This window comes from Trichosurus vulpecula, chromosome 8, assembly GCF_011100635.1.
Source record: "Trichosurus vulpecula isolate mTriVul1 chromosome 8, mTriVul1.pri, whole genome shotgun sequence".
Classification (NCBI taxonomy): domain Eukaryota; kingdom Metazoa; phylum Chordata; class Mammalia; order Diprotodontia; family Phalangeridae; genus Trichosurus; species Trichosurus vulpecula.
The window spans coordinates 38,422,976-38,447,403 of NC_050580.1; the positions used below are offsets into that span (position 1 = coordinate 38,422,976).

The 24,428-nt window shown below is 39.5% G+C and overlaps 1 protein-coding gene across 1 annotated transcript in view; it reads right to left on the reverse strand.

The window, feature by feature from the left end:
• Nucleotides 1-21,355: 21,355 nt before the first annotated feature.
• LOC118828051 (cytochrome P450 2C23-like) overlaps nt 21,356-24,428 on the reverse strand; it is a 37,573-nt gene continuing 34,500 nt past the window's right edge. Inside the window, exons 7-9 of the mRNA XM_036734436.1 lie at nt 23,962-24,149; nt 22,444-22,585; nt 21,356-21,955 (exon numbers count right to left, since the gene is read on the reverse strand). Of these exons, the coding sequence (XP_036590331.1) occupies nt 21,774-21,955; nt 22,444-22,585; nt 23,962-24,149 (512 nt within the window). The 3' untranslated portion in view covers nt 21,356-21,773. The remainder of the gene's footprint in view (nt 21,956-22,443; nt 22,586-23,961; nt 24,150-24,428) is intronic.

The window sequence follows — 24,428 nt, forward strand, 5'->3', positions numbered from 1 at the left end:
CATCAGTTTTCCTATGTTTGAAATTATATCACTGGAACAGATGATATTTAAGATCTCTTCCAACACTAGATCCGATTCTTCCATGACTACTGACCTTAGGGAGGACATATTGTTGAAACTGGATATCTTTGGTCACTGCACGGGGCCCATTGAGAGGTACGAGGTCAACAAATCTTTGCACTTCATGGACCACAGCATCCATATAGGGCATATCTTGTCTGTCTTTTATGGAAGGAACTCGATTATGTCCAATCACACGATCAATTTCCTCATGAATTTTTGCTGCAGGGATAAAAAATATGAATAACCACCATGCATCCGGGTCTACTGGGACTGCCCAACAGAGCCTGTGTAGTGTATCTGGCTGATCATATGATCTAAGATGATTCTCAGATGGTCTCAGTGTCCTTCTTCTACTTAGTTAAGGTAGAAATGCTTTTGCAGGAGCAATAGGATTCCTTTCCATGGTTTAGCGAATAGGAGTCAGGAAGATCTGCTTTTGCATTCCTCTTTAGACGGTATCTATACAAATTAAGCAAGCCTTTTAATCTATCTAAGGCCCATTCTCCTTATCTGAAAAAATAGGCATCATAAATTATCTGTTTTCTAAGGCTTCCTCCACCTCTAATTATATTATCCTGATTGGTAAAATAGAGATAATATCTGCAACTCCCTGAGAGGGCATCAAATGAAATAACATGGCAAGTAACTTTCAAACTTTACATCTTTTATATTGATACTATCTATTATTTTCAAAAAAATTAGATGTCTTCCTTTGTATTTGATAGTGCTGGTGATTTCATTATATTAATTTAAACGATTCACCAGGTAGATATCTCAACTGCTATCTCTTTGTCCTAAGTTGCTGAGACATAGGATCTTATTATTAGAAATTACTCATTTTCCCCCACTGCCAACCATACTTGAACAGGAATCTCATTTCTAATGGAATGAACATGGAATCTTTACCAAATGGAATGGAATGGAATCTCTACTAAAGGGAACTCACTACCTCTATGACAAGTAGAATGGATTTGGGAGAACTTTAATAGTTGGCAAGTCTTTTCTTACATGAAGCCTCTGTTTTTCAACTTCAGCTTCCATCCATGGTTCCTAGTTCTGCCTCCTTGGATCCAGCAGAACCATCCCTGGAAGAATATAATCCATTTGAGGAAAGGAGGTGTTTCTGTATTCTAAGCATACAGCTGAGGGTGCACAGTGGGAGCTTCATTCATGTTTTTTAGAATGAATTGAATTCCCCATCACAGACCTTCACATACTTAAATAACTATTGGACCTTGCCAAGTGTTCTCTTTTCTCAAATATGCTACTGTGTGACCTGTTGATAATCTTTGTGGGAGTCATACAAGTCCAAAAGGTCAAAATATGGTTTCAGGTCCTGAGCAAGGTATAGGGCTGGGAAGGCAAGCCTAGTCAGTTAGTATGGCAATTCTTGTGCATTACTTTGGACCTCAAGATGTTTCAGAATGAGCAGCAGGCCATATCTTAGAGTGCTGCTGGTTGTCTCTGTTCCTGCAGAAAATAAGTCTACTCCAGTCATTTTTAGATTCCCACACACACAGACACACACACCACACACACATACACACACACACTTCCTTTCTTTTGTTCCAGTGTGATAGAGGGAGGTGGAGAAACAGAAAAAGAAGGTAGCATTTCTCCTTGCATCTATCAGCCCCTTGGGCCCTTAATCACAGCTCGTCTTTTCTCTTCTGACAGCTTATGCCTTATAACCACCCTTGTCTTTTCCTAATCTTCTATCTTTCCAATTCAACTGCTTTCTTCCCTACTGTTTGCTATCATGTGCACATATTCCTCATTCTTAAAAGTAATAAAACCCTTCTAATTCCAGATATTTCCTGTCTGCTTTTTATTGTCCATGTGTTCCTCTTGGCCCTTCAAACTGACACAACATGCCTCTTTGAATATCTGCTGAGTTAAAAACAGCTCTTCTGGCTCAGTGGAGGAGGAGGAGGGTTGGCTTCAGCTTCTGGGAGGCACAGGACATGAGTCTTGCATGACTGGCTTTTCATCTTAAAAGTACAGGGCAGCTGAGTCATACATGGCAAACAGGAAAGCCACTTGTGCATCCCTCTACATGCTTTGCGGAACACAAATCATATTGCCCATTTCTCTCATTCCTCCTTCCTCTGGTGAAGCTCCTAGAGATAATCTATCTATTGGACTCTACTTTCTCGTGCCCTACTAAACTCCCCACTCCACAATCTGTCTCCTATTTTTGTTACTCAATAGCACTGCCCTCTCTGAGACTAAAGTGTTATTTAATTACAAATTTCTGTTGCCTTTCATTAGTCTTTATCTTTCTACTTCTCTGAAACCTTTGGTATTATTAATCGCACTCTCCTTCTGGATCAGTAATACTCTTCCCTGGATTTTCTTGACACTGTACTTCCCTTCCAGTTCTCTTTCTCCTCCCCATCTGGCCCCATTGTCAACAAGATAACTTGAAACTGGCCTCTGCTCTATGGATTAGTTTAGAACTTTATGGCCAGTAAGGGTGGGGTATGACTGAGAACAGTAGTAATGACAAATAATCCTTAACTGTGCTAGTTAACTCATAGAAACAATCAGAACTCTAATTTGCAATTCTGACATCAGGGACAGAGGCACCAAGTGACATCAAAGGCATTTTGAATGGACAAGGATATTGTGCTGTACTAAGGACACAGAGACACTGGGAAACTGGAAAGGAAACCATTGGAGTAAGTAACAGATCAAGGTCAAACCAGAAAGGAGTTCCACTGGTACAGCGTCATTTTCTCAGAGGAGAGGGAGGAGAAATACTCCAGCTGTCAGATACCTAGTTAGCCATTTATTCTTCTGCTCTAGGTTCTAATATCCACTGTTTCCACCTGCTGAAAGAAGGCAAGTGTTCTTCTCACTCTCTTAATGTTGGAGCCCTGGCACAAAGCCCTGCCTGGCTCACCTTAGCTACAGCACATCTGCTCATTTCTGATTATGCTATCCCACATGCTCCAGCCAGTAGGTTCTCAAAGCAAAGATTTATCACTTCTCTGACATTCTGAGCTCATCTCTCCCAAAACTGCTAAGAAGCCATCTCTTTCTACAGCTGGGATAATCTCCAAGTGATGGCCAGGAAAACATGTTAAACTGTTAGGAAACAATTATACAGACACACACACACTCACACACACACACACACACACACACACACACACACATATATATACATATATATATATATATATATATATATATATATATATATATATATATATATTTCAAAATCTGATTTGCCCAATGCTTAATTCACCAACCTCCCCCCCCCTTTTAAAAGCACCTATTATGTTCAGGAAAGTGACATCCACAAAATTGCTGAGAAAACTGAATAGCAATATGCCTCTCTTCCCCAGTGTAAATAATCCAGAATGTTTCATCAGACAGTACAAACTGTAAGGAATGAATGATCTAAATATTCAGTCACATGAAAAAGATTAGAATGAAATGTTAGCTCTTTTAAAAATGTGAAAGACAATAAAAAGCTATGAAAATATTCCTAAACATTTACATATGATCTGTTGCTTGGGCTGCTAAGAGGTGAAGTGACTTGGCCGGGTTTACCTAGACATGACACAAACTCAAGACTTTCATGACTCCAAAGCCAGCTGTTAGTTCACTCTATGATGTTGCCTCCTGTAGTACATCTTCCACCTGCTTGACTTCTCCTCAGTTTCCTTTGCTGGATCTTTATCCAGCTCATCCCTATCAACCATCAGTGTTCCCCAAACTCTCTTCCAAACCCTCTTCTATTCTCTCTCTATAATAGGGGCTCTTAATCTGAGGTCCAAGGACCAATGAATAAGGTCTAGATATAGATTTCAAGGTGTCTATGAACTTGTTTGTGGACAATTTCATAATGCCAACTACCTGTTGAACATATTTGAATCCTGATGTCCCATAGGCACCTCAAACTCAGCATGGCCCAAACAGGAATTATCTTTCTCCTCAAACTTTCCCCTCTTCTGAACTTTCCTATTAATGTCTGTCTGGGATACCATCATCCTTCTAGTTACCCAGGTTGGCAATCTCAGTGTCATCCTGAACGCCTCTCTCCTACTTATTCTTAGTAGCCAATTCCTTGCTGAGACATATGGCTTCTATCTTCATAATATCTATTATATACATCTCCTTCTCTCGACTTACACAACCACCACTCTGGCTCAGGCCTTGATCAGCTCATGCCTGACATCATGCAATAGCCTTCCAATTGGTCTCCCTGACTTACCTTTCTCTTCATTTAAAAGCATGTTTTCAAAGTCTGCTGCCAAAGAGATTTCCTAAATCATAAGTCTGATCATGTCTATAAGAAACCCCAGTCATTTCTTATTACACCCAGGATCAAATAATAAATGCTCCATTTGACTTTTAAAGCCCATCACTACCTCACCCTTCCCACATTTCCATTCTTCTCATTTTTAGCTCCCCTTTATACACACAGTCAATCAGTCAGTAAACATTTCTTAAGCACATACTATGTGACAGGCATTGTGCTAAGTGTTAAAGACACAAAAGAAGGTAAAAGACAGTTCCTCCCTTTGCTGGAAGAGCTTATACACACATACACTCAATCTACTATAACATAAATAGGAAAAATTATCAGAGTGCAGGCACTAGAATTAAGAGAGGTTTGGGATAGCTTCCTATAGAAGATGGGATTTGAGCTAGGACCTGAAGGAAGCAAAAACTCCCAAGCAAATAAGTAGAGATGAGGAAGGAGAACATTCCATCAGTATAGGACAGTCAGAGAAAATACCTGGAGCTAAGTGATGGAGTGTTATGTTTGTGGAATAGTTAGGAAGTCACTGGATGAAAGAGCTGAAAGAGTGTGCATTAGGGAGTAAGGTCTAAGAAGACTGGAAAGTCAGGAGGGGGTTAGGTTATGATGAGCTTTGAATGCCAGGGTATTCTTTATTTGATCCTAGAAGCCATAAGAAATGGTTTATTGAATGGTGTGTGTGTTTGTGTGTGTATATGCATGTGTGTGAGTGGGTGAGTGTGTGTGTGTGGGGGGGGTGACTTGATCACAGCAGCATTATAGGAAATCACTTTAGTGGCTTAGTGGAGGCTGGATTGGAGTGGGGAGAGAATTGAGGCAGGCACACCCAGCAGCCACCTGGATAATATTTTCCAGGCATGAAGTGCGGAGGACCTGCCTTAGAATCATGGCAGTGTCAGAGGAGAGAAGGGAGTGTATAGGAGTGATGTTACAAGCTTGAGTGGAGTACAGGGAGAATTCTAGATGCACACTTCTACATTCCCCCGCAAACAACTTTAAAATAATGGATCTAAGTGAATTCTGGAGTGGCAAAGCTGATGAAAATCTGAAGTGAGACTTTTCCCAGCCTAAGAAAACTGGGAGGAAAGAAGGAAATGTCTGTGAATGCTTGTCCAAGAAGCACGGGGATATTTATATGAACTGATGCAGAATAAACAAACAGATGAGGGAAATAATATACACATTGATCATAATAAGTAAAAGGAAAAAAGGAGGGAAAGAAGGGAGGAAAGAAGGAAGGGAGGGAGGGAGGAAGGAAGGAAGGTGGGAAAGAAGGAAGGAAGAAAGGAAGAAGGGAAGTAAAGGAAAGAAGGAACAAAGAAAGGAATGGAGGAGGGGCAGAAGGAAATAGGAATGAATTCAAACATTTAAAGTTCACCTAATTGTAAATCAATTGTAAAAGACATATGAAGGAAGATACTATCATCATCCAGAAAATTAACTGATAAAATAAAGTATGCATTGTAAGATTTTATATACGTTATATCACATATGTGTGCATATATATGTATATATTTGTGTTTAATGGTAGCCTTCTCAAAGGTGATATGGGGAGGAAGGAAAAAAATCAAAAGTGCTCATCAGAGAACAAAAGAAAAATTAAAAGAAACCACAGAAAAACAGGTTACCTTTGAAAATGATGTGTAATATGTATTATATAGGTTTTTTAAAAGGTAAACAGTGTGAAATGGAAATTTATGGTTTTATATTGACTCCTCTCCTTATGTTGTGCTGTGTATATAACAGTGTTCTTTGCCTTTTTGTATTTAAGTTCAAAATGAACAAAAATTTTTAAAAATAGAAAAGATGTACTGGGCAAGGCAGCAGTGAAGGATACATTTTGAAATGGAGGCATCATAAAAAATATCAATTAAAAAATAAAAAATATCCATTGGAGAGCTGGGTGGTGCAATGGATAGAGAGCCAGGACTGGAGACAGAAAGACCTAAGTTCAAATCCATCCTCAGATACTTACTAGCTATGTGACCTTGCTTAAGTCACTTAACCCTCTTTGCCTCACTTTCCTCACCTGTAAAATGAGCTGGAGGAGGGAAGTACAAACCATTCCTTTGCCACGAAAACCCAAAATTTGGTCATGAAGACTCAGATACAACCAAAATAACTGAACAACAAACAATAAGGGGTGAACTTTGTTAGTCACTATTCTTGGTCAGTTAAATAAAATAATATGAACCAGCTGTTTCAGATTAAAAAAAACACAACTTTCAAAATATTTATTCACTTTCAACTTCACAATTAAAATAATGAGAGGCCATGTCTACTTTCCTTCACATACCAGATTTATCATTTCCTCAGTCCCAATCCTTTTCTACAAAGTAGTGAACTTTGAGCATATAAATTGGCTCCTGTCAACTCCAGCACCCAACCATGGGGCAATGGACATGTAGTTATAAGTCACCCCTGACCTAGGGACTTGTGATTTTTTTCCTCATCATCCTGTTTGTGTGTAGAGACAGAGGCAGAATGGGGGAAACTTCCTCCAGGCCCATCTCTTTTGTCCTCCTGTGGGAACTTCCTCCAGCTGAACCCGCAGAATGTCCCCCAGTTCCCCTTCAGGGTAAGTGTGATTTATTCTGGGATTGGTTTCTACCTGGTGAATCATTAACAAGACCTTTCATTGGGTAAGGCATATTTGTGAGGCTGGACATCATGGTGCAATAGATCCCAGTGTGTGGTTGCACTGGAACTTTGTAAATATTTGGATCATTCATTCTCAAATATACTTACCTGGGGTTTAACAGAGTCTTGGCACTGCCCCTTACAAGCTGTGACAATTGGGAAACTCACTTCACCTTGAATGGGACAGATAATTGTGAAGACTTCACAGGGTAAAATACAGGGGTTACACTCTTCTCATATTTCTGAAATACGGAATGTCTAAGAGAGTAGGAAAGGTTTGGGATTTGGCCTTGTGGTGACTCTGGAAGGTCAAGGTCTGGAGCTGTGGGCCTGTCCTTCACCCTCTCTCAGATGTTAGCACCAAATAGGAAGATAATGGACTACCTGTGAGCTATTTGTCCTCTACTCCAGGAAGGTCTCTCCCCCACCCCAATTTCTTCTCCTAGACTTTCAGATGCCACCCCTGGCAGTTGAGTTCCGATAAGGAAAACCTGAATGGCCAGGATCAACCTTGGTCCTGTCTAGTTTTCATGCCTAGACTGTAAGCCCGCCTCCCAGCCAATAGTGAGAAGGGATAGAGGTGGACAGGAATCCTTTCATTAAGAGTATATATTAAGGCAGGGTTCCCTTTTGCCTCACCTCCTCCATTATGGAGGTGTGCCCAAATCTTGCAAGGTTTGCAAAATAAATTCACTTTACTTCTCCTAAAGATGTCTCTCCTATTATTTGAAATTTTGTCCCATACAACCTTGACCCTCAGTTGTCTTGTTTGTCAAATGAAGAAAATACTTTTGCAATAGCTATATCATAGGGATACTTGGAGCTAATGTAGAATATTGTATATAGAGGATTTTCAAAACAAAAAGAGCCCTAGAAATATCATCCTTTTGCTATGGCCTCTTTGATACTCACTGGATGGTGTTCCTGATTGCAGAGAGGCAATGGGAGGTGGCAGCCAAGCTGAGAGTAAACATTGCTATTAATTCCTGGGATCCCTAAAATCATGTTCCAACAACTGTTGAAATACTATCCTTTACCACTCAAGAATTGGCAGGAGCTGATTTTGCCCAGCCCCAGGCAAGAAAAAAGGAGAGTAGAGGGAGGAATTTAATAGAAGAAAAACCTGTTAGAGTCAGTGGTGAAAACAGGACTGGAAATACAGCTCAGCTCAGTCCTACCACTCTGCCCCAAAGGCTACTCTGGGCAGAGACACAGGTCAGCAACTCCCCATATCCTCCAACAGAAGGATTCTGAGTTAAACTTTGCCTTCAAGGGTCTGCTCATAAGTGAAAGGGACAGTGTTGACAGAGTGATTGATAGTGGAATAGAAGGAAATCACTGAAACACCAAGGATAATAAGTAAAAGAGTCACGGTGTAGACCTGCTCCATTACCTCATCAAGAAATGGAAATGTCTTTGGGCTCCTAAAATATATAAAAGAAAATTTTATAATTTTAAATTTTAGCAGCTCTCATCAAACTGGAAAAGGTTTGTGAGCATGTACCTACTAATGTCTGAGAACCAGATAAGCTGGGTTTAGACTAGAGGTTTAGGAGAAGGTTGGCCAGGGAGTCATGAATGTTTTTGCCACAGTGACTTAAAGATCTGCTAAGTTATAGCGAGCTCAAGCTGGTGTTACTTATTACTGGTGGACAAAAGCCTTACCTGGAGGAAATTATAGATTGCCAAAGTATTGAAGTTTCAGCCAACGATGGGGAGGGGTGCATTCCAGGTGTCAGAATAGAGACCATACTGACCCCAAACCAAACTTTTCCAAAATTGTGCTTTTAGCTAAGATCCTCACCGATCAGAAATGATCCTGTGCATGGTCAGAGATCCTTACCAGCTGTACAAAGGCTTAATGAGATAAGGTTAATTTAGTGCTACCCTCTGCAGCTGTTTGAGAAAGAAGTGTCTGAATAAGTTCTAGGCATTTTAAATTGAGGAAGAAATGAATAGTTTCTCCCACTCGTTTTGATTTCTACCTTTTGGGAGCAAATGCCTCTCCAAATGAGAGATTATGTTGTAGTTCTATATCCCCGATTGGGAAGGGAAAAAGAGAAAATCAAGACTTAGTTTGTCCTAATAAGTTTTATTGAAGGGTGGTCTGTTTACCTAACTGTCTGAGGTCCCAAAAGGGCTATAATGGGGGTGCTATGCTGCTCTAAATTGGCATCCAAATCAGGGTAGTGGTGTGGCAGCCTCGAAGATGACTCCTGCCTTTCCCTTTTTGTACAGAAGTAGCCCCATCTCTGACATATATTAGTGAGATTCCCTAGCCTTGGGGGCCTCTGGGATCTGTAAGGTTATTTCTTACCTCTGCTCTGTGGTCTGCACTTTGAGCTTTTGTTGCTGTTATTAGCATTTTGACAAATTGCAGGAACAGAGGAAAGAGAAAGGGGAGTGAGGAGAGAACTTGCATCACTCTGTGAATGCCTTTGGGCCTGTTCTTTGTGTTCTTGGCTAGCCTCCACTGAAATCCTCACCTGCACAGATGGTCATGAACTTATATGAAGAAGAAAAGTGCCAAAGTGCATTCCTGGCTGGAATTTCTGTTTTAATTCTTAACTGTCAATACAGTGATCACACAGGGCCTTTAGTTCAGCATGGCTAGGTCTCAGCTAGTTAAAATAGTGAATCCCTGTGAAGCATTCAGAGTCTTTTGAATTTGTGCTGCATGTTTCCACTGGATTGGACCCAACGACCATATTTTACATGATTAAAACTTGAAATAAGGAGAATTTGAATGCATGTGATCACTTCAGGAGATTGATTGTTTGTAGTAATCAGTGTATAGCTGTACTTCATATACTTGTGTGTCTTCCATTTAAGAAATGAGCCAGCAGGCAATGTCCCAAGATTAGCATACGCCCTAACCCACTCCACTTCCACATTTTTGGTCTTAATGTCAAACCATTGGAACTATTCCATTAAGGATTTGGGGGATGGGGTGACTGGGTGGTAGAGAGGAGCAAACTTCTATGGGAGGCAATGTTTTTATTTTTATTTTTATTTATTTATTTATCTATCTATTTATTTATTTATTTATTTTGGTGAATGACTCCGAATTTTATTTTAGCAAGCAGCATTTTTATATCTTTAGTGACGTAGGTACATTCTTTGGTTACATGGGTGAAGGACAGGTAAAAATCAAGACACCTGGGTTCTAGGACTACCCCAACTCTGCCTACTCTCCTCTCCTTCTCTTCCTGAGCTAACCCAAAGCTCCCTGCGGGCAGGCAGTCCCGACAAAGAACCGGAACTTCCATGTGCTCTGGCAAGCCCAGACAGAGAGCCGGAAGTTCCATGTGTTCAAGCAGGTCCTGGCAAAGACCTGGAATTGCTAGGGAGGCAACAAATTCGAGACCCCTCCTCATGGCTCCACCCATATCTCAGAGGCCTGAGTTTATCTCAGCAGGTCCCTGGGCGTGGAGGTCCGAGGAGGGCAGGGCTCGGCTCTAACTCGGCCCGGTAACATCTCCCCCTTTTTGTTTTGCACCAAGAGTCAACGGGTACTGACTCAATGGCTGTATACAGGGCCCCAGAAAACATACTCGACACTAAAGGGGTACAACATAGCAAAAAAGACAAGGCCCCCACAATGGCCACAGTCTCTAAAACATGACTAAGCCAATTGGGGGTTAAAAAGGTCTAAATATGACTCAGAAAATCTTCTATAACACTGTCAGGTTGTAAGTTCTCATGTACTGCCCCTCCTTCCTCAGTGGCCAATTGTAACACCTGGGTAATTTCTGCTGTAATGTTCTGACTATGAAATAAGGCTTAAACATAGCATTCATTATCCTAAGGACACAAGGTAGACAAAAACTTATTATGACCAAACAAAAAACATAAGGTATTGCATGGGAAATGGTCAAGAATACATTAGGAAATGGGTAAATGTTTTGAAAATATCAATAATTTTTGAAACTATCAATAATCAATAATTGTTTTGGTACTTCAATATTCCACTCAATGACTCGTACTCCCCCTTTTTGTTATTGCTGACACCTCACCAAAATTGGTACATCCGAATTTTTTCCTTTAACTATCCCCTTGTAAGATAAACATGTTAAGGATTGATCGACGCATTGACAAATCAAAGGGGGCAGTCCCCTTTGTGAATACAGATACATAGACCCAAAAGGAAAAGTAATGATGCAATTGTCCCTTTAAGATTCAAAAAGTCTTTTCCTGTATAGCTGTCCAGCAAGGAGCATCAAGTCTTCTGGTCCTTGGCACCTGCTCCAGTCATCTCCAGCACAGAGGCTTCTTCTTCTTCTCTTCTTGCAGGAACCAGCTTTCTGTCCATTCTCCTACAAGAGTAATCTTAGCACAATTTTAAGTTACCATTTCTAATCCTTATAACCCTGATCATTTTACAAATTCAAAATTGGAACCTTGACCAATTGTTCTGTTTAAGAAATTCACATCACAACCCAAATTCTTATACTTTACATTACTCATCATTAATTTTCCCCACCAGAGGGATGAGACTCCAGTACATACATAAATACATTAAATAACCAATTTTCAACATAGTACATATAATGTCATAAACTTTTGTCATGCCATGTTTCTTTGATGGCATTTACAGGATAATACACAAGCCATTCTTCTTTTAACATTACTAATTGTAACAAAGCTTTAGACAAGCTTGATATTAACCAAATAGCAAAATAATATTCTCACAAGCCCTTGACCTAATTGTCTCCATACCATTACTGAGAGAAAATCTAACTTATACCTACACAAAAACACTGATCCCAGTCATATAGTAATCTAAGATGTTCCACAATTAATATTAATAGATTTTCACTGTACTTACAAAACCTTCTGATTATAGAAATTTGCACCAAGAGAGTAGGGACTTAGAGTAAGGGATGATATTTTCCCCAGCTTCCTGTCAACTCCAGGCAGAGGCCATGTTAAACTGCAAGCTGCATTGAATCAGGCTTAGACTGTCAGGTTTTAATTAAGGGATTAAGACAAAAGGGTCCCACCTCAGCACATGCTCAACAGTTGCCCTCTCAACTCTGCCAAGAAATCATACCTGCAGCTCATGTTTGCCCTTTCACAGGGCTGCTGGCATCTTGGGTCCGCCTTCCTTGATACTCACACCTGGAGTTAGACTCAGAAAAACAGTCAGTTAATAGTCCCATAAAGTCTTTGAGTGGCAAGACTGAATGAATATAATCTCACATTGCTTCAGGAACATCCTTAAAACTAGCTCTAAATAGCTTGTATGCATTTCCTCCCTTATTCATAAAATCTTCCCCTTAAGATCATAAATTACTGCTCTAACACATTTGCATCAGTTTCTCCTCTATTTTCCTATTCTTCTCTAATTATGCCTGAGCCATATAACTTTTATCTTTATGTTTTGGATGATGGAATGAATTCAAATCCACATTTAACTTTTCCCATTAATACAGAAATATTCTACAACTTTTCTTTTGTCACTACCTGCTTATTTCTGATTACAGAGATCTGCCATAAAAAGAGAAGCATCATAGCATCTCACCCAGAACTTGGATAACTCACAGAAAACTGCAACCAATTAGCTTACAGGTGGAAATTCAGCAGGCCTTCTGAAAATCATACAAAAAGAGTTTACAGAGCATTTTTCAAAAGTATTTTTCTTTCCTTTAGAGCAAAATAATCTTTGAATATTTGGATTCATTCACAAATTAGACCATAAACCTCCAGATTAACATAAATACAGCTTTAGATGATACAGCCTTGAAAATCACACTCCTATATTTTCAAAGTATTATAACAATGGAATTCTTTATTATTACAGAATTTCTAAAAACTTTTTCATAGGAATTGTTGATCCTGTGACTTCTGGTATTTCTATATTAATACATTAATATATAAATACATGCATAACATATATTAATACATTAATATCTGAAATACACTTTATTAGGAATATTTGCCTGGCCATGAATGAACTTATAAGAGAAAAGAAAAAACTTTATTTGCACCCAGCTTTCTCCAAGCTTCATCTTATGCATTCCAATCCCTGACTCTAATTCTTCCGCTTTTACAAAAAAGGGTTTGAATTAACAAAAAGCCTGCCTATGTTAATTTCCCAGGCAGGGAGCTTCCTTGACCAACAGTAAGATTTAACATTTTTAACACAGACATACCTTACATGGACAGAGCTTAATGATTGTACAAATCAAAATCCTTCTTATAGTAAATACCCAGAGTTTCAATAAAACCTTTCATCATTAACTACAGGTTACAAGTGTCTTTTAGTTTCAGCTCCTAAGAGGGGGTGGCCCAGAGCACATGGACCCCAAGCCATGTGGACTCAACTACAGCCTCTACCCCCACAATCAAACGCCTCCATACCAGTCTCTCTCTCCTTCCCAAACTTTTACCTTAACTTTTTTCTTTTCTTTTTACCCTCTGTAGCTCCAATTTCAATCTTTCTTTCCCAAACTACCTTAAACATTTCAAGTAAATAAATTACATACTCACCCAGCTTTTCCTTTCCCCAACTGGCTTGCTTTTCACCTTAAAACTTAAAGATTAAAATGAGCAACAGCGTAAAACGTTTATTTGGAAGTGAGAACTTTGAACTTGCCAGTCAAAGGTGAGTAGGACTCTGGAAAAAAGAGAATCCAGTGGTACCTTGTCCCCTTTCCTTGTACTGGAAGACTCAGAGTGTCTCTTTATTAGAGATTCACCCATTTTCCGAATTTGCCTTAGTGCCAAATGGTATAAGAAATTCTGACTTTATCTTAAGCCAAATTAGAACACATTTTCACTTAAATTTAAGGGAAAAGTTCCCGCTTTCTTTCTTTTCTCTCTTCAGATCCCTCAAACTGGCCACATTTGAAGAAATGAAGTGAAATAGAAAGAGCATTATTTTCCAGCAATTTTCCAAAACTACATTTTTCTCTCTCTTTCTCTCTCCCCCGCCCTTCCCGCTCCTCCGAAGAGTCTGGAGTCAGGGAGGGAGAGAAAGAGATAAGGGAGATTACAGGGTGTCAGATTACACACTCACACAGAAATGAAGAGGCAGAGACAGAGAAACAGAGGGGATTTTTTGAATCCTATACACAAAATGCTTGGCCCTCTGATGTAACAGAGGCCAGGTGCCATGCTTTATTGGGGTCGTGGAGATCCTGCTTTTAAGATAATCTGGGGCAAATCCCCCGTTGGTGTCTTCCAATTGTTTAGGAGATATTTTTCCCTTACTAGCTTCTTCAGAACTTCCGTATAATCTATTTTACGTTCCCAAATGCACAGATTGAATTTATATTGAGGAGTTGGGGGAGGGGCCGAAGGAGACTTCATTCTTTTCTCCAGATCATAGTCTAAGTTTTCTGGTATCTTGTCCTTTAAGTCTGCCAAGTTTGCAAGTTCCTCCTGTTGCTCTGTTCCAGCAGCCCTATCTATCTGTAAAACTTTTGTTTTGAGGAACTTCAGTGTATATCGTGTTTGCTGCAGCTGCTGCTGTGGCGTGATGCCCCTAACTTTTCTCAAATGAATCATGCATCCTTGCTTCTTGCTAAGCTTGTGAAGTATTCTACGGAATGTCTCTAAGTCCTTAGAGTCTGTGAAGGATGCACACTGCCCCATGATAAGGAGATAGACGTCCTTACCTCATCAGCTTTGAAACTCGGTTGTGGCTTTGAAACTGAGTTGTCGCGGAGAAGAGAAGATGAAGCGTTTCTCGCTGAGAATCTTGAACCTGGCCCAAGGCTGTGCGCGCACACAGTCTTCCCTCCTGCTCGTCTCCTTCCTGCTCCCAGAAGGAGGCACCTTGGGTATCGTGGGTGCACACGGTATGGCCTGGCCGTGTAGTTGCCCCACGTTCTGGGTGCCACTTGTTGCGAGTCCCCAGCCTCGCAACAAACTCAGGGTTCCCCCCAAGCCCCAGGCCTTTGCCTAGCAAAGGGCCTGATCTCGTGGACAATGTATGGGGCGGGAGCTGAAAGGTGGTGAATGACTCCCTATGTTTTTATTTTTAAAAATGCTCTTTTTTGTTACAAACTGTTTCTGCTCCTACCTGCACGACTATTCCTTCTCAGTCATCTTTGCTGGTTATTTATTATGCCATCTGGACAGGTAGTGTCCCCTAAGACACCGATCTTCTTTGCTTTTATGTTTCTCTCTATGTTCTCTCACATGGAAATCTTATCAGCTCCCATGGACTTTTATCATTCGATCAATATATCCAGCTCTATTCTCTTTTTTGAGCTCCAGTCCCACATCACTAACTGTATATTGTACATTTTGAACCTGTATAAGCTCAATATCACTGAGACAAAACCTATATTCCCCCTAAACCTGCCCACTTCTGAACTTTCCTATTTCTATTAAGGGGACCATTATCTTACTAGTTCATAGTTTCAAAATTCATAATTTTGGTGTCATTCTTAACTCTTCTCTCATATTCCACATATCCAATAAGTTGCCAAATCTTATAATTCTCCCTCTCCACCATCTCTGGCTTCCTTTAAGTCTCAGGTCAAATCCCACATTCTGCAGGAAGCCTTTCTTGGTGTTCTTCCTTCCCCCACCCCCACCCTCACCCTGGGATCTTTTCCGTTAAGGCCACCTTCCATTTACTCTGCATCAACACTATCATTTGTTTACTGAGGTATATTTTTGTCTCCTACATTAAACCAAAATCTTCTTGAAAGCAGAACCTATTTTTGCTTTTTTTTGTATCTTCAGCTTTTAACACAGTTCCTGTTATATCATAGGCACTTAATAAATGTTTATTGATGAATTGATTGATAATGATACTGGGAGGCATGGTTCTAGTCCCCAATGAGACAGAGCCAAAACCACAACTATCCCTCCCTTAAAAAGGAGCTTACATTCAGAAATTCCAAATCACCTACAGAGTAAACCCAAGATTTTTAGCCTGTGAATCAAAGCTTATCATTGTATGAATCCTACCTACCTTCTTGGCCTCATCTCGTCCTTACTCCCTCCAGAGAGTCTGTACTATAGACAAACTGGATAGCTCTCTGGGACTAAAGGTTCCACTTTTACTTAGAGAGATCCCTGCGTCTGCTATGTCCTCTCTCCTTCATTGGGTCCTATTAAAGTCTTGCTCATTCTTTAAGGCCCAAATCAAAAACTGTTTCCTCCATGATGATCTTGTTTAACTGTAAGAGCCCATATGAGTAGCCACCTTTCCTCTCTTGGACTTCATATATGCTTCATTCATATTGAATACCTCCTTTATTGTGTATTACTTTAGTCTGGTACAATTTAGTCTAATAAATGTTTACTTTGTTAATTACTGAAGTAAAATATATTTTTCATGGTTAATTTATACCAACATAATGTAAATGATTAAAGCACCTAAATTAACATGAATGATTAAGTGGTATACCAACAATAAAATAAAAAACTTAATTTCTTCTATTGAATTTTAATATTTCATTTTTCACCTCATTTAAAAAAAATTTTAACCTTTGATTTTGTTCTATTTTTTACAATTTTTAGTACAAAAGTCTTTACCACCCTACCTCTTCTCCTGCATAATTGAGATTTTTGTATGTCTTTTGCCATTTGGCTTAGTCCATTCTTTAAGATGCTGTTTTCTTCTTGCATAATTCTCATCTCTTCACCTAATTTTTTTCCTCTGCGAATCATTTAATTTTTAAAATGCTTTTTGAGTGCTTACATGAGTTCTTTTCAGGTATGAGACCAATTCAATTTTTGTTTGAGGCTTTGCATGTGAATTTTGACACTGTTGTCTGTTTCTCAGTTTATGTTTTGGGTTTCTTTGTCACCATAGTAACTTTCTATGGTCAGGGTTTTGTTTTTGTTGTTGTTTCTTGCTTATTTTCCCAGACTGTTTCTTGACTTTTAACTTTATGTTAAATTTGAGCTCTGCTCTCAGAATGGAAGTGGATACTGTCTGAAGCTTAGGTGTTTTTTTTTTTCTCTATTGTTTTCAAAGTTAGTTCTGTGAGTCTGTGAGTTTCAAATTCTTCTTAAGTGATATGATCTAAAGACAGCTACTCTCCACACTGTACCCCTGTCTGACCACTAAAGGATAACCATTTTCTCTTTTGTATGGAGGCTAGCACTTTGCACTTCCATCTTTGGTGCCCAATATGTCATTCATACCTTCTCAAGAAATCACTCCTAGATTCGTAATCTTTGGAATAAAAATCATAATATTAAAAATATAGAAACTTTTGCAATTATCCAGATTCTGGCTCCTATTTCTAGGGAGAATTCACTCTCTGTATCCATTATTTACTCAGACAATAGGAGGATCATTTCTATTTTATATAAACAAAATGTAGAAAAGCTCTCTTAAGCAGGGTAAAGGCAAGCATCCTTTTCTCTTCTTTTCTCTTTCCATTCACATCTTCATTTGGGGTAGGTTTAGAGAGGATGAAGGAAGGGAAATGATTTTCACAGCATCCCTAAACAACAAAGGGATGAGAAGGATACAGAAAGACTCTTTGGCTCACAAGTCTGATCATTGAATAGCATTGAAAGCTGTTTTGCGGATTAGGGGTGGTATCTTGGCATGATGTGTGTGTATACATACATACATATATAATGTGTCTACTTATCTTTCCCTCATAACTTCCTCACTGGTTTCATTTTTCTACATAATTTAGTGGTGAGAGGTTTCCATCCTTCTTGGAGTGAATGCTCCTATAGAATTTGAGTTGACAGGATGTCAGTTATCCTTTCTCCAAACTATATGGAATCTGTTCTCCACCTAATCTCAGCTCTTTGTTAGCCTATGACCAGCCCTTTTCTCCTCTATCACCAATGCTAAGATGCCAAGGTGAACTCTCAAATGACCTTTTTATTTCCACATCAGTAATCAGTTTTTATTTGGTGAAGATACAATCTAGAATTAACATTTCACTTTTTGAAACCTGAAATCTTCAATTAAGTAAGTTGAACTATTATGAGTTATTTTTTTTTGTTTTGAGGGGATAGAGAGACAGAGACAGAGTGTCAGAGAAACACAGAAAACAGACAGAGTCCCGGAAACAAAGATGTGAGATAGGGAGGTAGAGATACAGGGAAAGAGAGACAATGTCAGAACAGAGAGAAAAAACCAAAAGAGAAAAGAGGCAGAGAGAGAATAACTAACATCTTTGTGGAACTTATTATGTGCCACACACTGTGCTAAGTGCTTTGCTATTAGTGTCCCATTTGATCCTCCCAAAAACCACCTTGGGAGGTAGGTGCTATTATTATCCCCATTTTACAGATGAGGAAAGTGAGTCAATCAGCAATTAAGTAAATTGCCCGGAGTCTCACAGCTAGTAAATGTCAGAAGCTAGACTTGAACTAAGGTCTCCTGAGCCCCAGCCTGTCCATGCCATTTACTGTGCACATAGCTTCCTGAAAAGAGGGAGAGAGAAAGAGACAGACACAGAGACAGAGAGACCAAGAGACAGAGAGAACAAGAGGGAGAAGAAAAGAGGGAAGGTGATTGACAGACAGGATATTTCATCAGATGTCCAGATTTTGAAGCCTCTGATCACTATTATCTCATACATCCTCTTCCCAAATCCTTGGTTGTTTCTTCTTTCCATCTAGGTAACTCCAATGACAATATTGTTTCTATTTTCTCTCTTTTAATCTTCACTCCAATGCTTTTCCCTTTGCTTTCCCCCTTTCTGGAATATCCTTACATGCTGCTGCTCTCCCTCCCCTGGCCCCTTATTTGTCCTTTATCTTTTTTTCTTTTCAATATTGTGTACTCTTACTCCACTCTTGGATCTCATCCCATTATGTTTCGGTGACACCAAGAAGGTCAAATTTTCTTCCTTGCAAGGGAATCTAAAGTTCCCCTTGCTTGGTTCACATACTTTGTGGACAAGTTTTTAGATATCTGAGGCCATGTGTTTTATTTGGAGATACTTCTAAAGACCTGGGCTCCTGTCAATTTTAAGGTGATTTTTCTGCTATTCTTCCCACAGTGCAGCTACTCTCTATAATAAAGATATACATTAAAAAGCTACATATGTGGTTTTCTTTCCTTTTGTTCCTCTTCAATTTAAAGCCCTTTTAAAGAGATTTCAAAGACACTAGGCATATACTCTCTTACAGGCCCATGTGAGGTGAATACTATCTCTAAACCAGGAGCTTAGCATTCTTCAAGTTTAAACCATAGTCCAGAAATCCAAAATATTTCCTCATTTTGTACAAAACCTTAGATTTGCCCACTTCATTTATATTACAGAAAGCACCTCCAATCAGTCTCCCCCTTTTTTTCCCTAGAGTGTATCTGTTTCTCTCCTTTTCCTTTCTTCTTCGGTGGTTATCAACATGTAGCAAAAACACCTCAAGCCTTTTATTTATCTAATGGCTTCTATGACCCCAAAAGACATTATAGAGAGATTTGTATCTTTCCCTTTTAGCCTGTAAATTACTGTTCACCCTTCCTTTTTGAAGAGAACCAATGATATCAAAGGGTGATGTCTTGACTTCTTCATGAATTGTACTTTAATGATGGTATTCAGCTTCACTCTCTCTTCCAAAGTCATCAAAGTCCAGTAGCAAGATAAAAGTCAGAAAGACTGGTAATGGAAGGCCTTGACATCTTTGATGTCTGACTATCTAGCCACATTCATGGCAATTGGAACAAAGTGTTCTCATCCACCCATTACACTGGGGGAAGTATTTATATGCTGTGGGTTGATATCCCCATAAGTCACGAATGGTTTTGAGGCCTGTCAGTTACTCTCAACTTGGTTTAGATGATCTGCTAAGATGGTTTTATCAGCATTTGACCTTTGTACATGCTATAGTTTCTTGGAGCTACAGGAGAGAAGTGTAAATACTGCATCCTTGTATACATTATGTATGTCCCTTCTGATCACTCACTGTTATTTATCTTTGAACCTAGGTGAGGCAGTGCGTAGGTCACTGATCTTGGAATCAGGGAGACTCATCTTTCTGAGTTCAAATGTGAACTTAGATAGTTAAAAGCTGTGTAACCATGGGCAAGTCACTTAACCCTGTTTGTCTTGGTCCCTCATCTCTCTTACATGAGCTAGTGAAAGAAATGGTAGATCTCTCCAGTGTCTTTACCAAGAAAAATTCAAGTGGGGTCTCAAAGAGATGAAAAAGAGGCCAATGGGTAGACAGGTTTTTTTTCTAGGAGTTTGATTATGAAAGGGAACAGAGAAAGAGGAAGGCAATATAATTGGGGTTGAATGTAGCATATAGATGAATTCCCAGGGAGTTTTTCTGTTAGCAAAGTGTGACTCAGCACTCTTGTACCTTTGAGATGAAAAGTCATTCATTCAAAACTCAGATGTGCTGGGCCTTCTAGAAGTTGAAGTAAACCCTCCTTGTCCACTGAGCTGAAGGAACTCTTATTAACTCAGTAGATACTCAGAAAGGCCTACTTTGTCCTTTCAGAGTTACAAAAGTGCTGAGTAAAATATAGACAGTAGGAGTCAGCTAGGGAATCCCTGGGAGTATGATGGGTTTTTTGTTTCATGTTCTTTTACGGATGAGGGAGAAGTGCATTTTATTGCAAGCAGTAGGAAAAGAATGAATGGATATAGAGAAATTAAAAATTTGGAAAAGAGAGGAGAGGTTAGAGGATGCAATCTCCAGAGGAGGTGATATCAAGGATCCAAGTAGAAGAGCTGCTGGTTGCAAGGAGAAATGCTACATTTTGTTCCTCTCCACCTGCTCTGCCATATTAGAACAAAAGAAAGGAAGTGTGTGTGATGATGGAGAGGTGATTTAGAGTAAAGAATTGTAGAAAAGAATAAATTAGCAATATATATTCTTATGTTTTCTCAGTGATGTATTGAGTTCAGTCTCATGGTGAAAGGAAAGGAGCAAGATGATGGGAGAAGCCTCAGTAGAGAAGAGAAATCTTAAAAGAGATGCTGAAAATAGGGGGTAGTCAGCCAGGAAAGAAATCTGTGTTCAGTAGCAACGTTATAGTAACAGAAAAGGCAAGTAGCAGGAATGATTCACTGCTAAAATTCAGTGAGAAAATGAATGTCCCCATAGGAGAAGGGGACATGGGATTTGAAAGTGGTGATTAATTTAAGATGGAACCAGTTCACTATTGTGTCAAGATAATGAAAGGAGGAACATGAGAAGACAGATGGAGTGAGGACGCAAAGAATGGATGAGTGGACTATCCCCATGGTTCAAACTATCATAGATGGAGACTCATTAGGGAATTCTGAGCCCATGTAGCCTGACCCTTTCCTGAGAGAGATGAAGAATTTGATGTGACAACAAATGATGAAGTTATTTGCCCCAGGCCACACACTTTAAAAGCAGGATTCATCCCCAGTACTATGCCCCCAAAGCTAGGAATCCTTCCATGTTACCATGCTGCCTTTGAAATCATGAATCCTCAACATAAAGGACAAGCATACATTTTCATATCAGGAGTTAGTAGCCACACATCCATGTTTATTATGCCCTAAATTCAGAACAAGTAATATACTATGTAAAATAAGATCATCCAGGAGGACAAGTGAAAAATACAAACTAATATAGGTTTTTTTGAGGGTATATTTTGCAAATCTCCAACCATACCCTAAAACAAGAACTGAGGATGTGGCTGGAGATATTGCTGAGAGGGATACACATGAATGTCTATAATGCAGCACCTATTACCAAAGTACACACAAAGCATTCTGCTAGCCTACGTTGTCCCTGAAAATTAAAGCCTTTTTAATCACTAGGTGGCAATTTGTCTTTCTTTCAAGAGTATTCCAGTCAAAAACATGATATTATTGCATCTAGAAGATGAAATGAGCCAGCTAATTTCCAATTCAACTTTGTCTTCTGACTAGTGGGGAACAAAGCATAATTGATAACGTGGTGGAAAATTGGTGAACCCAATTTTAGTGGTCTTCATGCTAATTTCATTTGGATCCCCTGCAGGTTTGAGGGTGAAATTCTGTAGAATGCTGGTAAAGAACAAAAATAACTCCATCCTTGCCAGGCCCTCTCCAAGACAAGACCGTTTTCCTGGAAAGAAACAAAATTGTGCTTAGAAATCTTCACACAATATCACAATGTCAGCCAAAGTGAAATAGATCTATTGGACCAGGACAATAGTGGATAAGGAAGCAAAAGGGAAAGATGTAGATGGGCTGAAATAGTGGGTACTATTATTGTAATATATATCAGCCATTAGTAGCCATTACTAGGGACAGCAACAAATTTCCTCTTCACACCATTCTTCCTACCTTGAAGGCTTCTACAGTGGATCTTGCAATGAAGACATAGTTCCACTAAAATATGTGGGCTGGTAAGCCAGAGAAGAGGCTCAGTTCATTTGTTAAGTGTCCTGAGAAGAATCCAAGCCATTGGAATACTAGAATGTCATGTACCATGGTGGGGTGGTGTATCCTTATAAAAAATACCAGGGGGAGGCTCAGCCACAGGAGGGTAGGAGGGGAAAAAGGATTTTCCTTTTTGAGTGAGAGGTAGAGATTGGAAGGGTTTCTTTTTACCAATGGAAAAAGGCATGAAGTAGTCACTTTTCTTGAATTTCCCATTCTTATCCAGGAAATGCTGGGGGTCAAACTGGTCAGGGTTGGGAAACTCTTTGCTGTCATACAAGACTGGGGAGAGCAGTGGGAAGATTGTTGTACCCTAGATGAAAAAAATTCCAGGGGAAAGTCAGTTATCATCATGAATATCCTTACTTTAGTGGCTCCTTATTGTCTCTAATACAAAAAGCACATTCCTTTGTGCATGGTATTGACTGAGTTGTCTAGCTATTGAGAATCTGCATAGCTTTCTAGGTTGATGTCCCCATTATTATTCCCATCATGCCCTCCTTGGGTATCCAGCTAAACTGATACAACTGTTGTTCCTGATCCACATGGCTCCTTCAGTGATCTTCAAACCTTTATATTGTCTATGTCCCATGCCTCTAAGACACTCCTTGCTCACTTCAGCCCTTTAGAAGCCCCAACTGTCTTCAAGGCTTTACTTGGGTCCCCCTTCCTAAAAGAAGCTTTGGCTAAGGTCCTGAGCTCTGTCTCTCCTCAGTTCCTTGCTCTATACTTCGTGTTAGCACCTGCTGCCTGTGTGACAGCTGGCAAGACATGTGAATTTTCAGTGACACAGGTAATGCTGAAAGCCTCTAGGTGGAGACCAGGTTTCCTCCTGAAGGAGTTAATTCAGCTTGAAGCCACTCTGCTAGCCAAGTCACAGCTTAGGTGTGAAGGAAAGAAATAATACTTTGGGAGGACTTTTCTGGTTCCAAATTGTGCCCCATCCAGGGAAAGCTAAAGTCCTCAATGTTCAAAATAACCTGCTATTCTTGCCTTTTGTGACCAGCACTTGGCCCAAAAATTCTCACATAGTAGGTTTTTTTCTGAAATCTTGATGATTTGAATGGAAAAATGCACTCAATGGGGTATATTAAATGTGAAATAAAGTGGGATGCTCACTTCTTCTTTCTTTGAGGGACAGTAATTCTGATCAGCCATTGCTTGGAAACTTCAATCTGATTCAATTTAATTCAATCGATGTTTATTTAGTAACCCTGCAAAGCAGTACTTTAGAATCTAAAGACCTAGGTCTCCACTCTGCTCCCACACTTTTAAATAGCCTTAGGCAAGTCATTTAACCTGAGACTCAGTGTTTTCATCTATACAATGGAACAGATAATGGAATTTACCCAATCCACTTCACATTCTAGTGAGAGAAAAATTATATTTTTAAAAATTTCGGTTGAGCAATCTCACTATAATTTTCCTTGTATGTTTTCTTTCCAAAATGTTGCTGTGGAAAATGAGAAGCATGGAGAACAGATGTAAGTATACACTTTCCTCTCATTCTTCATTAAGCACCACATCTAAGTGAGCTGTTTCTAATAACAAATGACTGCCTTATGGGGAACATCATGTGAGTTCATTACAATGGGCATCAGTTTTCCTATGTTCAAAATTACATCACAGGAACAGATGATATTTAAGATCTCTTCAAACACTAGATCCCATTCTTCCATGACTGCTGACCTTAGGGAGGACATATTGTTGAAACTGGATGTCTTTGGTCACTGCATGGGGCAGGTTGAGGGGTACAAGGTCAACAAATCTTTGCACTTCATGGACCACAGCATCCATATAGGGCATATCTTGTCTGTCTTTTATGGAAGCAACTCGATTATGTCCAATCACACGATCAATTTCCTCATGAATTTTTGCTGTAGGGATAAAAAATATGAGTAACCACTGAGTATCCTGTTCTACTGGGACTGCCCAACAGAACCTGTGTAGAGTATCTGGCTGATCATATGACCTAAGATGATTCTCAGATGGTCTCATTGTTCTTCTATTACTCAGTAAAGGTAGAAATGCTTTTGCAGGGGCAATAGGATACCTTTCCATGGTTTAACGGATAGGAGTCAGGAAGAACTGCTTTTGCATTCTTGTTTATACACTATCTGTATAAATTAAGCAAGTCTTTAAATCTATCTAAGGCC